This window comes from Aythya ferina (genome assembly GCF_964211825.1).
Source record: "Aythya ferina genome assembly, chromosome: 1".
Taxonomy (NCBI): domain Eukaryota; kingdom Metazoa; phylum Chordata; class Aves; order Anseriformes; family Anatidae; genus Aythya; species Aythya ferina.
The window spans coordinates 197,081,899-197,097,648 of NC_140296.1; the positions used below are offsets into that span (position 1 = coordinate 197,081,899).

General features: G+C 37.9%; 1 protein-coding gene across 7 annotated transcripts in view; it reads right to left on the reverse strand.

Moving 5' to 3' along the window:
- CACNA2D1 (calcium voltage-gated channel auxiliary subunit alpha2delta 1) overlaps positions 1-12,470 on the reverse strand; it is a 425,824-nt gene extending 413,354 nt beyond the window's left edge. For 4 of the 7 annotated variants that reach the window (XM_084535082.1, XM_084535080.1, XM_084535079.1 and 1 more), the window contains exon 1: positions 12,232-12,466. In XM_084535082.1, the coding sequence (XP_084391208.1) occupies positions 12,232-12,326 (95 nt within the window). In that variant the 5' untranslated portion in view covers positions 12,327-12,466. Of the gene's footprint in view, positions 1-12,231 lie in introns of all 7 variants that reach the window. The other 3 variants (XM_084535083.1, XM_084535081.1, XM_084535084.1) reach the window with 2 other exon arrangements.
- Positions 12,471-15,750: the final 3,280 nt, after the last annotated feature.

Consider the following 15,750-nt stretch of genomic DNA (forward strand, 5'->3'; position numbering starts at 1 on the left):
GATGCTTCTGCAAGCTCTCCCTGCAGTGGAAGCTATTACTAGCTTTTCTTTGCCAGAGACAAGGTGTATCCTTTGCAGCTTTACCAAAATTATCAGTGAACTCCACCTGTCTTGTTTGTCTTATGTAGGAGTTACATTTTGAATAATTAGCTACAGGGAAGGAAAAATAATAATAAAATAAAATAAAATAAAATAAAATAAAATAAAATAAAATAAAATAAAATAAAATAAAATAAAATAAAATAAAATAAAATAAAATAAAATAAAATAAAGCACCTCTTATTAAGTTGAAATCATAAAAGCTGTAAAGTCGGGTATAATAAGTAAAATAAGTATACATCTCCATTGTAATATGCAAGTGCACTGTAAGCATATTTCTGTCCTTGTGAGTCTATTTCTATTTCATATGCTCAATAAAATGAGTTTCCAGTTGAAAAAATAATGGTTGATTCTGTAACTGAAAAGTGGATCACAATGAAGATGTAGAAGGTAGACAAATTAAGGCCAATTTCAATATCATACATTTCCTAATTATCAAGTGTTTAGCTTTACAATCTAATAATTTACTTTTAACCTAGATTAAAATAAATAAATAAATAAATAAATAAAAATGATTACCATTTCTATCTATAAACAGATTCATCCCATGGAGAAAAATGGGACAATTGTGGAGTAGAATCTATTCACTAGAAAGAAATAAAGCCCCAGGTAATTAGATACGTAGAACCAAATATTTAATCACTGATGTTTAACCTGTGCTTGCCAAGCTGAAAGCATCATAATTCAATACATAACGTCTTTGTTGAAGCATGGAAATCTATAAGAAGAACTGAGCATTTTCATGCAAAACTACCTTGCAGGCCATAGAATTAGCTTATTCTATGAATAAATGGAGTTATGCAAAGCAAAATCACTAGCAGCAAAATATCTGCAGTCTAAGTATTATTCTATACATCTACTACGATATTATTTATGACCATTTGTTAACTGTCTCTCACCATCTAAGCAAGAAAGTGACGGGTGTTTTTAATCTCAATTTTGCAGACTAGGAGAGTGCATCTAGATTAGTAACACTTACATAGCAGAGGAGTAAAGATATCAAATACTGTTAATAAGAAAGAAGCTAACACATCAGAATTGGGGTCTCATGGCCCTGTAAAGAGACAGCATCACTTTTCAGATTAAACCAAGCTTCATTGAGAAAAAGAAAAAAAAAAGGGGAGGGGGGGGGAGAGAGAGGAAGGAATTCTTTTGGTTTCTTAGTGATTTTAAAGCTAATTACCTGAAAATCAAGATTTCATACCTGAAGGTGAACAAATTAATCAGTTGTGAGGGGTTAAAATAAATTACTTCTTACAAGTAAGAAATGTTACTACGCTTACAAGTATCCTGAATATTATTAGATGCTGCAGTATTTTAAAAAAATAAAATTTCTTCCTTACAATTCCATATGTATATAAAATTGTGTTTGTTCCTAACCTCTGAGAACATTTTCTTAGTGTGCCTTCTGGCACACTAAGTTCTTTTTTACATGGACACTTGCTCAGTGGGGCACAGACAATGAAGTGCTGTCAGAGCTTATCATTTAAAAGGAAGACAAATGACCACATCTGATATCATGCATGGTTTCTTTGCAATATCTTACTATTCCCCTCTGTATAGCCTAATACAATCATGTATTACATTTTATTTTATATAATTTTTACAATCTGGCCTTGACAGTGATGACTTATTCTGTAGGCATGAAACCTGTATGTGTTTAATCAGAAACTATTTTATGTGGGTTCATCCCTGCACCTAGGATTTAAATGATACAGGACTGATACACATTTTGCTGAAATTACACTGGCACAAGGAAAGATGAAATGGGGTACCTAACCATTTCCAAAGACATTCAGAGTATATCCTGAGACATACTCTTAGTCATGCAACAAACCAATTAATCCTTTGTGTATTTCTAATCAGTCAGAAGTGACTACAAGAACCAGGTTTTGCTTTCAGTTACTTCAAAGCTTTTCCCCATGTGTATTGTATAGTGAAATCTCTTCAAGACATGTTCCAGCTTGTATTAGCAATCCTCTCTATTAGCTTATATACCTACCTGCAATATCTAAAATATCTTCAGAAAATGAAAGTCTAATCCAGAAGGTAGGAAAGGTAGTCAAAGTAGGAAAGGTAGTTTTTAAAATAAAATAAAATACAATAGTAAGGACTGCACTACTGTTATAACTATTGCTTCTGTTGTAACTGTTACTAGGCCAATCAAAACAATTGCTATGAAAACTATGTTACTTCAACTACTCAAACTACTTGAAATCTGAGCAGCCTCCATCCTTTTCAGATAATTAGTGATCATTAGTGACTATGTTAGGCATGCTACTAGTCCACAAACGGGAATAAGTTGATGCCAGACCCCCTAAACAGCACTACTTATGTACTTCTGTGAACATCCTTCTCACAGAAAGCAGTACAACTTATGATATGCAACATGCTTGTTCAAGCAGGATGGCAATGGGGTATCATTCCCATTTCAGAAATGGGAACAAAAGGAATAAAAACAGTAGTAAACTTCTTGAAAAGTGGGATCAGGTTAATGAACCCAAGTGACACAAGTTATTTTGGCTGTTATTGTAACCACCTATTGCCTCTATTTTAACTAGAAAATAAGAAATATTCACAGTTCACATTTCAGATAATCCAGGTATCTATAGCTCCAAATGATTTCAACATCAAGAAAAATGCTGTGCAATGTGGCACAAGAACGCAGCTAACACACAGCATTGGCATGAGTCAGATGTGCTGGCTTTTTTTCACAATACTGTCTGCAGATTTTTGCTGACTCCTGGTAGTTCCTAAAATGCTTATGTTTTACAATCTGTGTGCATCCAAGAAGTAGAGATCATGGGGATTAACTTCTTCTAACTCTCCAGATTTCAAGTTCCAGCCAGGAAAGATTTGGTCATGCAAGTATCTGAGTCAAGGTGGGAATAAATCAAAAAAAAAAAAAAAAAAAAGCATCTTAATAAACAAGCCTTAACAACTTAACACTTTTCAGCTACAGAGGGCTTTGGAGGCATTAGCTAACAAATTAATCTTGACAATAAACCCTCGCCTGACTAAATGGTAAGATGCCTCAGCCTCTTATTTTACTGATGAGAGAAATCAATGTGGAAGAAACTAAGGTCCAAAACGCAAGGCAGATAATGAGAAGCAGATAATAATGGAAATTATGGAGAGGGAACTATAATAATAATATCCTCAGCCAGGAGACATACAATTCAGGATGTACATCACAGAAAACATAAATTTAAAAACCTTTTACTTTATTTACAATATTTACAATAATTTTATTTCTATTATATATATATAGCAAATATATATATATAATATACATATATACAATAGTCACCACTGAATTTAGTTATGACAGAGGGCTCAGCTCAAGTAATACTTGCTGCATTACAGAATATGCAAACAGCTGCATGCATTCTAGAGGAGAACTTCCTACAGAAGATCATGGTGCAACAAAACTCTTTGCTCAATACACTCAATTTCCACCTTCTTTTGCCAGGAATTATTATACATGTATGTATTCTCTTTATTTTAAGCTGACTTTGAAAAAAATCTGATGAACTTGTTGCATCCATATGTAAAAAGCAATGAAACTACATATAAGACTAACAGCAAATATGAACATTCAATAACATCTGAAGGAGTGTTCTAAGCAATTACTGAAAAAAATATACTATTATACATATTTTATTCTAATTTAATATATGAAAAGAAATAAACCATATTCTGCAAAAAACAATATCTACATTGATATCTGCACAGGAAGCTAGTGTATACCTTGACTAAACTCACAGAACACTGTACCAACATATCTCATAGGGCAGAGCACTCACCAATTTAAGAGCATTTTCTTTGAAGATAAGGCTGCATTTAGGATCCATACAACATATCAGCTAAATGGACTATTCAAATACACACTGGGGGAAATGATTACTGTGAGGGTCCATTCAACCATTTACAAAATAAACCATTTTTCCACTAGTCCACAGTAGAATACCATAAATCAAAACCTGTGTTTTAATGGAATGTTGAACTTACTCCCCAACAATTTGAAAAGTTTAATGGGATATTGGATATATATGTGCAAGAGTAAATTGTTACCCATAAACCAGGTTAAAAACAGTAAAAGCCTTAACTGAGCTTATATAAATAGTTATGTGTTTCTGCAAATTGACGTATCATGGCTGTTAGAAAATTTTGAATTCAAAGAGAGAATTTTTGCATCCAAACAAGGTTGATTCCTTGGAGCCTGCCACTCGTACCATATTTGTAGATCTGGTTTGCCTAAAAGCACAGTCAGACCTCTGAAATACTGTAATTCATACTTCTGGTCATTTTCACTTTATGACTCTGCTCCTTCCTGCATTACTAAAAACCATGATCCTTCAGCTCAAAGTGCAAACTGTTTCACTTCATCATCTTCAACAAAACATACTCTAGGACTCACTTTCCTCCTATGGAAAAGGTGTCATCATTAAGAGTCAGTACAAACCAGGTGTAGCGTTTTTTTCCTCATTCTAAGAACAAAGAAAATTTCCCTTCACTAGTTTGTTTATGGCTGCCTTAGTGCAGAAAGAAAAATGCATCATGATATTAAAAGTGACACTGACATGCCTTCATTTAGGCCTTAGTCCTGCAACCCTACCCAGAAAACTTTCATAACTGTATTTATATGACTACTTTAAAGATCTAGTCCATGCTTTGCAAAATATTTTTAAAATCCCAGCAAAGATAAGAGACTATATGGCTGGGGAATGTTTTTAAGCCTTTAGACCAGCCTAGTGGTGATCTGCAAAAAGGCACAGGAGACAGAAACACCTGAGGTATGAAATTCTTTGGATGAACTGAGTTCTGCTTTTCTCCTTTAAATAAAATATAACATAATTTATCATTTGATCACTACGAAAAATAAATTCTGAACTCAGCCACACATTCATGTTATTATCTGCTTCACAATTCAATATGGAAGAGAGCTGAAAGAAAGATTCCTGATCTAATATATACCTCTATGCTACAAAAAATGATTGCTATGCAAGATTATTACCCCAGATGATCCATAAGACGTATTTAAAAAAATAATAATAATAAATAAAAAAAAAAGTTTTTGCTGAATGCCTGGTTCCATATTCATGGCTCTACAGAATCAGGGGAAAATTTTAAAAAATGCTTAAATTACTATGTAGAATATCTGTTACAAAGTCAGATTATAGCTCTTTTCCAGACAAACACTCAAATGAGAAGTATTGAGAATGTAATTAAAAAAAAAAAAAAAAAAAAAAAAAGCTGAAAAATATAATAAAACTTTTTTTTAATAGTCAGCAATATTATAACTTCACATTCATATTCTATGGGTATTTCAGGCCTGCCTCAGATTAAAAAAAAAAAAAAAAAAAAGTGATTTTGAATTACTGTAATTAACTGCAAAAGCTTGCTGATTTGTTGATGCAAAAAAATGTCAATCTCTTTCATAAACTTGTTAGAATCTTTGTAAATAAATCACAGAAATTATACAAGGAGGAAAGATTCAGCTTCCTGTCTTTGTCATCTATTTGCTGTTGGTGCACAGGGAAAGGTAGCATGGGGAGGGACAGATGAGAACGAAGGCAGTCTTTTCCCTAACACCCCTGGTGTAACATAACCCAAGAGTGAGCTGCCCTCTTCTCACAAGGTGCTGGTGAAAGAGAAAGCGTATTTTACATTCCAGGCTGAAAACTTACTAAGGCTGGGAGGAATGAGGATCTGAACAGTTGAGTTTGCTGAGAAGAAGAGTAAGTCAATAAATAATTTGGGAAGCACTGGAGATGGATGAGACAAATCCCTCCTGAACTGCACGGCTACAGGCATGCATCGTTAATTTTTAGCTATTAAAAAGTGCTGAGGCATATTCTGATAATCTTCATTCTTACAATGATTTTTTTCTAGGACTATCAATGTCACCTTTTAATTTCAGCAGGATAGCCTGACCCTAAATGAGAATATCCAGCACATAAGCAACACTCAGCAATAAACTGAGCTGAGAGTGGTACTCTTCACTACCAGTGTTGCATATACCTTACATGCGAGCCATCCTGAATCACTACTTGTTGTATTATGCCGTACTGCTTGGTATAAAAGTCATATCCTTCAAGCAATATTGGCTTCAGTTCTCTTTTATTACTGTAAATCCAGAGTGAAAGAAGAATCATGCCACTATATAATGGCAATAACCAGTTTGCTATAGCAAGCAATGGCATAACTGCTGCAAAATGCAGCTATTGGTCTGGTCCTAAAAACCCAGCATTAATCAATATACTTTGAGAACAGTGAACAGGATCAGGCTATTTAATAGATGCAACAAGACAAATAAATCAGAGCTGTAACCTCAAATGTGAATCATTTCAGTATTCATTAATACCTATCTTTCAACAGCTGGAGATGGAAGGGAAAATCTCATGCAGGAGCAGGGTAAGAGTGACAAAAGCAAAGCTTAGGGGTTGGGAAAGAAACACAGTTATCATTTTGTAGTTGATTATTATTTTTTTAAAAGTTCTGTGCATTTTCAAGATGCTAGATATATTTTACCTGAATGCTGAGAACACTGAGTTTTCTTTCTTTCTAACAAGAAGCCTGATTCAGCATGTACAAAAGTATGACATCCGCATTCACCAAATTATAGTTATGGTCCAACAATTTTATTCCAGTGTTATGTTCTGGTAAATCTTTCCTTCTGCTAAGGTAGATGTTTTAACAAGGCACTAGAAAACAACATTTTCTGTAGTCCATAATACTAGTATTTGCCACCACAATCTTTATAAACACTCTAGGCACAACATGTATCCCAAGCATACAGGGATCAAAAGCTCTTGTGTTGCTGCGAAGAAGGTACAAAACAGTCTGGGGCCCAATTCTGCTTCTACTATGTTCAGCAACAAAAAGAGTGAGCCATTTTTCTCTTAACCTACTAAAATGCTCCTAAACTGCAACCCCTATCTAACAGAGGTTTAAGTCAAACATCGGTCTGGAAGATAATACTACCTTGGGTAAAGGATTCTCAAAGAAGGGAAGAGTAAAGAATAAAAGCATAAGCATGTCAGATCACAGTTATCAGTGGACAATCACAGACTGTTTTGTTTCTTTGTTACAAAAGATTAAAGTAATAATAATTTGACCATGCTTCCATCAATTTAAAATGCTCTGCTAGATAAATATTTTTTAAGATCTGTACAACAGGCCTTCTATTTAACAATGAATACATTTCAGACTAATGCACTGCCAAGCTCCAGCTCTCTAGCAGCTGAATTCTTGGATAAAATCATTTTGCAGGGTATGAGCAATACAGTTCTGAAAATAGCATCACTGCAAAATGAAAGATGGCAAGAACCTCTACAATGCTGATTTATTTCAATGAAATTTCATCTCTTATGATCAGTGTCTATTTTGATGTTTTCAGCTGAATTTTCATACCTAATAAAATGCAAATTTATAGAATATGCCTGTTTTAAGGCCCCAGCATAAACGTCCAGGAGGAAAACAGAAAGAATTTAGCATACAAACAAACAGACAAACAAAAAGAATAATAAAAAATACCCATTCACAATTTACATCATAAAATATGTGAAACAGAAAAATGCTTTGTGGATCCAAATAATTTGCATTTATCACCACCACATGTGCAGAGACACTCACAAAAATAAAACAACACCAATCAACAAGCTGTTCTGCACTGATCTTTAAGTATGTTTCTACTAGAAGAACTGACTGGAGTGATACTTTTAAAAATATCTGTGGTTTTATGCATCTTGCGTAATGCTCAGCATTCATATGTGCTGCTGAGAAAATACTAAGAGGTGATACTGCACTTCCCTGGCTCTAAGTAGATACATCTTTTGGCTTTCTTTCCAATTCACTGATAGGAAGGTATACTTCAGAAGATTTCCTTTTCCTGATAATTAAGATTTTTAAATAGACTGGAAAATACAGTTTTCAAATACAAAGGAGCCTGATATTGTACAATCTATTAATGCAACTGCCTTTCCTAATTAGCATCAGCAGTAAATTTTCACAGATTTCATGCTAAAAAATGAGATTGTATGTATGTAAGAGGTGTCAAAATCCCTAAGTATTGCAGTAGAAACAGATGAAAAGAACACTGATTCAGTCACTGATTTTGTATGGAAAGAGACGCTATGTACCGAGCCCAGCAACATTCTCACCAAGACCAACACTTGTTAGGTCCATGTGCACAAACCAAAAATATGAACATCCCAGTTGTGCAAGCCCTAATTCATGTGAGTCATACAGACTTCCCCGAATTGTCCTAATGACACCGAAACAGTAAGGATGATTCATGCAAATAAGAAAAGGGAATATACAACTTCTTTTCTAAAATTGCCTCTGGTGTTCATGCCTGCATACATACATATATGTATGTTTGTATGTATATTATTTCATCCTCTGCATATTATTTTTATCCTTAGATGTTTGACACCAATTAATCTAAGTAGCAGATCTGTCTTGAATATAATGTGCAATTTATTCTCTACTCAAATATCCAAACATATGGAAAAAGATGAGTGAGAGGGAAGAAGTGTAGTAGATACAGGAAAAAAAAAAAAAAAAAAAAAAAAAAAAAAGAAAGAAAGAGATATTAAGAATGATGTAATTGCAGAAATAGTACTATTAATATTGAAAGGTTTCAGCCCTGGATTTTTCAAAATCAAAATACCTGGTTTTAATTTTAATTAATTAATTTTTTTTTTTTTATCAGAATAGCCAGACTTATCTGGAAGCAGTAGGTACATTTCTATATCATATGTTGCTCTTTATCATTAGAAAGATCAACACTGGTAAGACATACCATGTCAAAAGTCTACTTAAGAATTATAACATTTTTAAACCATTTTTTAAACTTAAGACTATCTGTTTTCATGCAGGAGAGATAACAGAACAACAATAAAGAGAGCCCTATGCTACCTTTACCAGGCAATGTACAAAACTACATTTACATATTTTCTTAAATCTGCATAAATATAGATGATAAAGAAATAGATAAGGTTAGAAAAGAAGAAAGAAGTGCATTGTGTAGGGTGTTAGCATTAGCATGGCTATACGGACAGGAGAACCGCATACAACAATATTTCAAAATATCTGCACTGCTGCATGTATAACTAAAGTATTTGGACTTTCTACCTTAAAAGTAAGAGCTTGATATTCTCTGCTAACATATAATATATCCCTAATACATAATACAATGAAAATCTTGCATTTCAATAAAACCTCTTATATATATTGATCAGTAGATAAGCCTGACATCTAAAGATCAAGACATAATTGCCACTATACCTAAAATGTTAATTATGGGAAGACGCCAATATTTGCAGTGAAATATTCAAACACAGGAAGTAACAAATGTGTTTATGCCACCTGCTCATATTTTCAGTGAGAATTAAGGCTCCCATTTCATACAGCACACACCTTCACTCAAAATTCTGTGTATGTTGCTGGGTAAATATATCAAAGCCTTTTTGCCGTGTCAGTGAAGGAAGATGAATCAAATGACTGAGATTCTATCAAACTGGCATAGCTTAAACCTTCAGCATTTTTTGCTAAAAAAATATGTCATACTTGTGCACTACTGTATTGGTGATACACACTTATGAATGTTTCAGTAAAAGCACATGTTAAAAGTATTTACTGGTACAGAAGGAACAGATGACTGAAGGAAAAGTGATTGTACAGTAATGAGTTGCTGATGAGATCACAAACTATACAGCCTTGAATATGCACATTTTTCATACAACAGCTGGGCAAAGCTGTTTCCTCAGAGCAACTTTTCAACAAAAAGAAAAATAGACTGAAAATAATGGGAAAAGGCAGTTCTCTCAGAACACAGTGTCAGCTAATCTTCAGTTCTTCAATTATTAATATATTTTCTTTCCTTCATTCTCTTTTGTTTTTTTTTTTTTTTTTTTTTTTCTCCTATTTTTAATATTCTTAGAATATAAAATACTTCAAATTAAGAGCATTCCTATTTCTGCCACATCTCTTTGTTTTTCTCCATTTGTCATCTGTAGTAGGAAACAAAACACCACTAACTGTGAAGTCTTAAAAGAGATTCCAAAAAATTTCTCTTTCACCTGTTACATCATTACGTTTTGCAAAGCAGCTCTCCCTCCATCAACCTGTTGTGCTGTCTCCTAAATGAACCAAGCCTTATTTGCACTTTGATTTAATTTCAAAGGAGAAACGTTACTATGAAGGATGGATAAGCACTATAGATCATTTCTGCAACATTTCTATGGAATAATAATGAGAAAAAAGAAAGTTAACAGTAAGTAGATTATGAAGGATATGGAAATGCTATTGTCCATATTCTGAGTTACTTATTCATAGGTTTAGCTTATAATTAAAGTTCCATTATATAGTCTGTTTCCCTGTTAACAATTTCTGTTATAATAGTGGCAGTAAAGGTAAATTCTAAGGGAAGTGGCAAACATGGACAGGAGTTAAAATAATTTTAAAGAAATATCACGTAACATTATACTAAAAAGTGATCTAGACTTCTATTTGAATTTATATGACCTTTTAATATAGGCTTCTTTCTACTTCCCTAGGTTCCATACTTCTCTCTCTTAAAATAAAGTAAATCTAAGTAGAAGATAAAGTGTGATTAGTTGTGTATGATATACTTCATCAGTTCAAAAAGAAACAGCTAAACACAGGAGCTCAAGCACAAGGAAAGCACTGATTTAAAAAGCCCAAGCTTTGTATTTTGTCACTCTTGCTTTTACATGGTACGCCTTTAAAACTGCAACACCAGAATTTTTTTTAAAGATAATTTTCCTTTCAATGAAAGGCAATATGCATTCAACTTAGAAGATATTAAATGGTTATTTTACACTTATCTTTGTATTCCTTTTTTTCATTTAACAGTGTGAGGAGCATCCCTTTAAGTCTTTCATAATGGAACCATGGAACCGATACTCAGAACTGAATCCAATTATAACAACCTACCAGCAGTACTAATTGGTGAAAATGCATTGCTGGTAATTGCTGTATACTCATCCTTCTGCACAGAATGAACAAGGGCAATAAATTCCACCCAGCGTTAAACAATAGGGAAGAGTATCATCAGCACTATTTTTCTTGGGTAAAAAGCATTAAAGTGAGTCATCCACTTAAAAGTTACCTACTGATAGCTTTAATTCAGATTCAGGGACTAAGTGCTTAAAAATAAATAATTAAATAAAGGGAGAAAGAAAGGGGGAAAGGAAGAAAACATGGTTCATAGTGTTTGTATATATACAAATATCTCAAATATGATGCATTGGATTATTTTTGCCATTTCTTTTATTGCTCGCCCTTCTTGTGTGATCCTTGCACTGCTCTGGGCAACAGTTTCACGCTGGTGTGTATGCGGTGGCTTAAAGATTTCTGTCTCACAGCCATGCCAAAACAAAGCCGCCTGCCCCGAGTATCCACCGGCTCTCTCCAAGGTGATTTTTGGCATGCAATGCCTTGTAAGGCCGACACTCGAGGACGTGTAGGAAAACACTTCTTTACTTGCTTTCAGCTCGCTAAAAAAGATCGCCTTTTGCACATGCGTGCGCACACACGAAAGCACCCGAACAAACACATGGATAAAACAAACCCCGGAGCTGTCAAAATAGTCGCGGTGCGCCCTGGCACCCATCCCACTGGGAGCGAGCTTCGCCCGCGCCCACACCTCGGGCACTGCCGTCCTGCTTCAGGACGGCACGAAAACCTCTCCCTGCCTCTAACGTGAATTAAATCGCTCAAGTGATGGCTATTATTATTTTTTTTTCCGATATTCCTGCCAGAAATAAGCCCTTTCGGAAGGAGAGGGGCCAGCTGCCCGGGAGTGGAAACTTTCCTGCGGGCGCAGCTCGCCGCCGGGGCCATGCGCACCGGGAGGGGGACTCGGGGGAATCCGCTCTCACCGGGGCACCGTCCCCTCCTATCGGCCCCTCTTGCTCAAGCCACGGCAGCCGAAACCTTGCCGTTTCACCACTCCGCCGCTCCCCAGCCACACTTACTTTTATTGCCCGGGGAGCGCCTTTTGTGCTCTCGCCCCAGCCGCGCTCTCCCCCGGCTCCCGGGGAGCCCCAGCCGCTGCCCCTCGCCCCTCTCGCCCCTCTCGCCCACCCGTCGGGGACTTACGTGGTGGGCGAAGGGAAGGGTCCCTCCGAGGAGTGGTTCATCACCAGGGACTGGAAAAGTGTCAGGCTAAAGACCAGCAGCCAGCCAGCAGCCATCTTCCTGATCGAAGATCGATCCCCCCCACACACACACCCCAACCTCCTCCTCCTCCTTTTCCCCAAGTCGGCGAGACGGTAATAATAATAAATTCAATTATTGTGCGTGCGGCGTGGGGGGGCTGTTGTTTTTTAAAGCCTCCTCCGCTCCCCCCCCTCCCCCCCCCGCCCCCTGGCAGGAGGCGCAGAAGAAGCGGGTGGGAAAGGAGGAGGAGAAACGATGGAGAGCTGTGGGTGGAGAGGGGGAAGAGAAGAAATAGAGGAGCGAGAGAGGGAGATACTCTACTCTCCGCTACTCCAGCAGCAGCTCCAGCTTCCTCTGATCCGCCGCCATCAGGGCTACTTTTGTAACGGAGCCCCGCTCACTCCCTGCGTGCGCGCCTGTGCCCGGCCCTGATTTATCCCCGATTGCAGAGCAGCAGCAGCAGCAGCAGCAGCAGGAGAGGAGGGGGAAGGCGGGGTGGGTGCTCCTGAAGAAGGGAGAGGAGGAAAAACGGGGAAAGAGTTGGCGGCGGGCGGCTTCCTCCCGGCTCCTGCCTTCGCTGCCGGCCGCGGGGGAGCGGGGGCGGGCGGCGGGCCCTGGGGGGGGCCGCGCTCCTTGCAAGGCAGCCGAGGAACTCCGGGCCGGGCCAGGGCTGCGTGCTGCACCTCCCCCACGCTATTTTTAAAACCGCTTCGTGCCTTATTTTAATCCCCTCTCCCCTCCTCCGGCTAGAGCATTGGCCGCGCGCAGCCCCGCAGCACACCCAGCCGGGGTGTGCTCGTCTATATGGGGATGTATATACGTGTCTGTATGTATATAAGAGCCGCTTTTTTCCCCGTATTGCAGTAGGAGCGCTCCGAGGAGCCTCCGGGGGGTCCCGGTGCGTCCCCGCAGCTCCCCCGGGACCGGGTACCCCCCGGCGCACCTCTCACCGAGCTGTTTTATCTCCAGAGCCCTCCGACAGTTCAGAGCACCGGTTTCTTCTGCCCTCCTTTATTTCACCCGTGCTCGGGTACACCAGTCTCTGTGGCAACTCTACACGATCCATGTAAATGGAGAAGCCCGGGGAGATATTTCTTTTAGTAAAGCAATTGAAAGTTCAGCGACTGTTTTGATTTTCTTTAGTCTTCTTTTTTTTTGCACTTTTGGTAATTAGTCCAACAGGTGGAAATGAAAGAGCAGACCCAGTATTCGTGTTGTTTTCACATGCATTGTATCTCAAGGTAACAAAATATCAAATGTTTTAATTCACAACAATCTCTATAAAACAGAAAAGTTCTCATCTCTAGTTTAAAAGTGGCAGAAGTACTAAAGCTGCCATCCAGAAATGGAGAATTGAGTGTTTGCTGTGCCCAGGCTCCAGGCCAGCACAATATTTCAGTTGCAGTCTGTAAACCATGCAGTCACTCATCTACTTTGTTTCTGGATTGGAGCTGGCACTTCAGAGCTGGTGGGAAGAGCTCCCTGTTGTCTTCACCTTCCACCTACCTGTAGGTACGTAGGATTTAGGGTTTGGATGCAAGTCCTAAATAGCAATTTCTAAAACTGTACTGCCACCTGCAAACTCAAAACAGCCTGAAGAATATCTATAGTCCAGCTTTATATGTATCTACACACCTTACAGCTTTGCACCATACGTAGCAACACTTCAGACACAGCTACAGCTGCCCAGCTGAGCACCTCCACTTTCCAGCGGGGTGTAGAGGCACTGATAGCCTCTGTTCCCAAGTGCAGCGGGCACCTGAATTAACACTCCAGCCTCACCTGACCAGAAGAAGGGGTGGAAATGCCCCAAATGGCCCCTTTCCTAACTGAAGGATACAGCATTCACCCACATCATCTGTGCTCGATAGGAAAGTGCTCATGTTCAATTCCCAGCTGAGCTTCCCCCATCAACCCATACACTGCTCACCAAGCCATGGTCACTGAGCTGGGAAAACTGTGCTCTGTAGTCCCTGCACTTAAGTGGGCGTGCACAAAAGGGTGCACACTTGGTCAGGGCTGAGAGGGTGCAAATGACTGTGCAAGCCCACATGGGAAGGCCACTCTCACTCAGACATTTTCAATATAAAGTACAGGAGACAAATATCAAAGAATGATAACACAATAAACATAAATGCATAGGGTTACACAGGAATATTTTTTTCATTACTGGTATAATTTTGTATAAGCCCATTTGTGATGCTGCATCCATCACTTACAGAGCTGTTTAAAGCAATAACTATTGCTACTCACTCACAGTTCTAACAATAACGCATGGCTAGCAATGCAACAGTGCAATGCATGGGTGGGTTGGCACCCCAACTAGCATGGTAACGTCCAGATTGTGTCTGTTTCAACAGTACTAATGCTAATTAGTACTAATTAGTACTAGTACTAATGATAGCTCAAATGTGGAAAAGATGCAATGCTAGGGAAAATATAGCTATTTTTAATATGGCAGTATTTGAGGCATCAAATCTGCTGTGCTATTTGCAATTGTATAACAAGACTCCCTGCAAGGTGCTAACCCTGCAATGAACTCCGCCTAGGTGCAAGTGAATGCTTCAGAGGAGCTCACTGAATCTCAGGGATAAAGAAGAAGAGAAAGGGTGTCTATGTGCAGTTGCAACAAGGAGGAGAAATATCCAGATCAACTCCAAACAAGCTAGCTGAGGTATGAGAAGCAGCCAGAGCTGGAACATGGAGCTCAGCAAGGGCTACCTCTGTGGCATTCATGGTAAGACAGATCTGTGATACACAACTCAAGTTCAGCCTGCAAGCTTTACAGGATTTACAAGCAAGCTTGGACTGGAGCCCAGTTCTGAGAAAAGCTGGAGTCAAATGACAGTTTTCCTTCAAAATTAAGTGAGGCTTGAAGCTGGCTTTTGAATTTTTGCCTTTATTTGAGTCTGAAAATCAGGCAGCCAATGCTGAAGTACAGGGGAAAAAAAGAGTGCTCCAAGAGAATGTATTATTTACTATTTTCTCACCTTTTGTTCCACATAAAAATTAAAATGCTTAAAATGCATTTATCTGCCAGGTATTTAATAAAGATGCAGAATGCTTAGAAATGTTGACTTCATCCTAAAAGCATGTGTGGATATAAGTGCATGGATTGTGCTCAAATCAATTCTCTCAAGATTTGACAGGAAGGTGTGATTGACTTAATACATAATACTAGCAGAATTAAGGTTCTTAGTATTTCTTCATACTCCCATAATCTGGCAGAAACAAAAATAATTTCATCATTAAACTTCTAAAAGCCTTTAAAATATTATATGTGATCAATTTCTTAACATTTGATGATTAGACTATTTCCATATGCTGACACCTGGCATGTTTCAAACAATATTTAAACATGTGGTTTCTACTTCACAATAATGTTGCACTGCAATTATTCTTAGAATTCATCTGTGTTGAGTTTTTTTTTGTTTGTTTGTTTGTTTGTTTTTTTTAAGA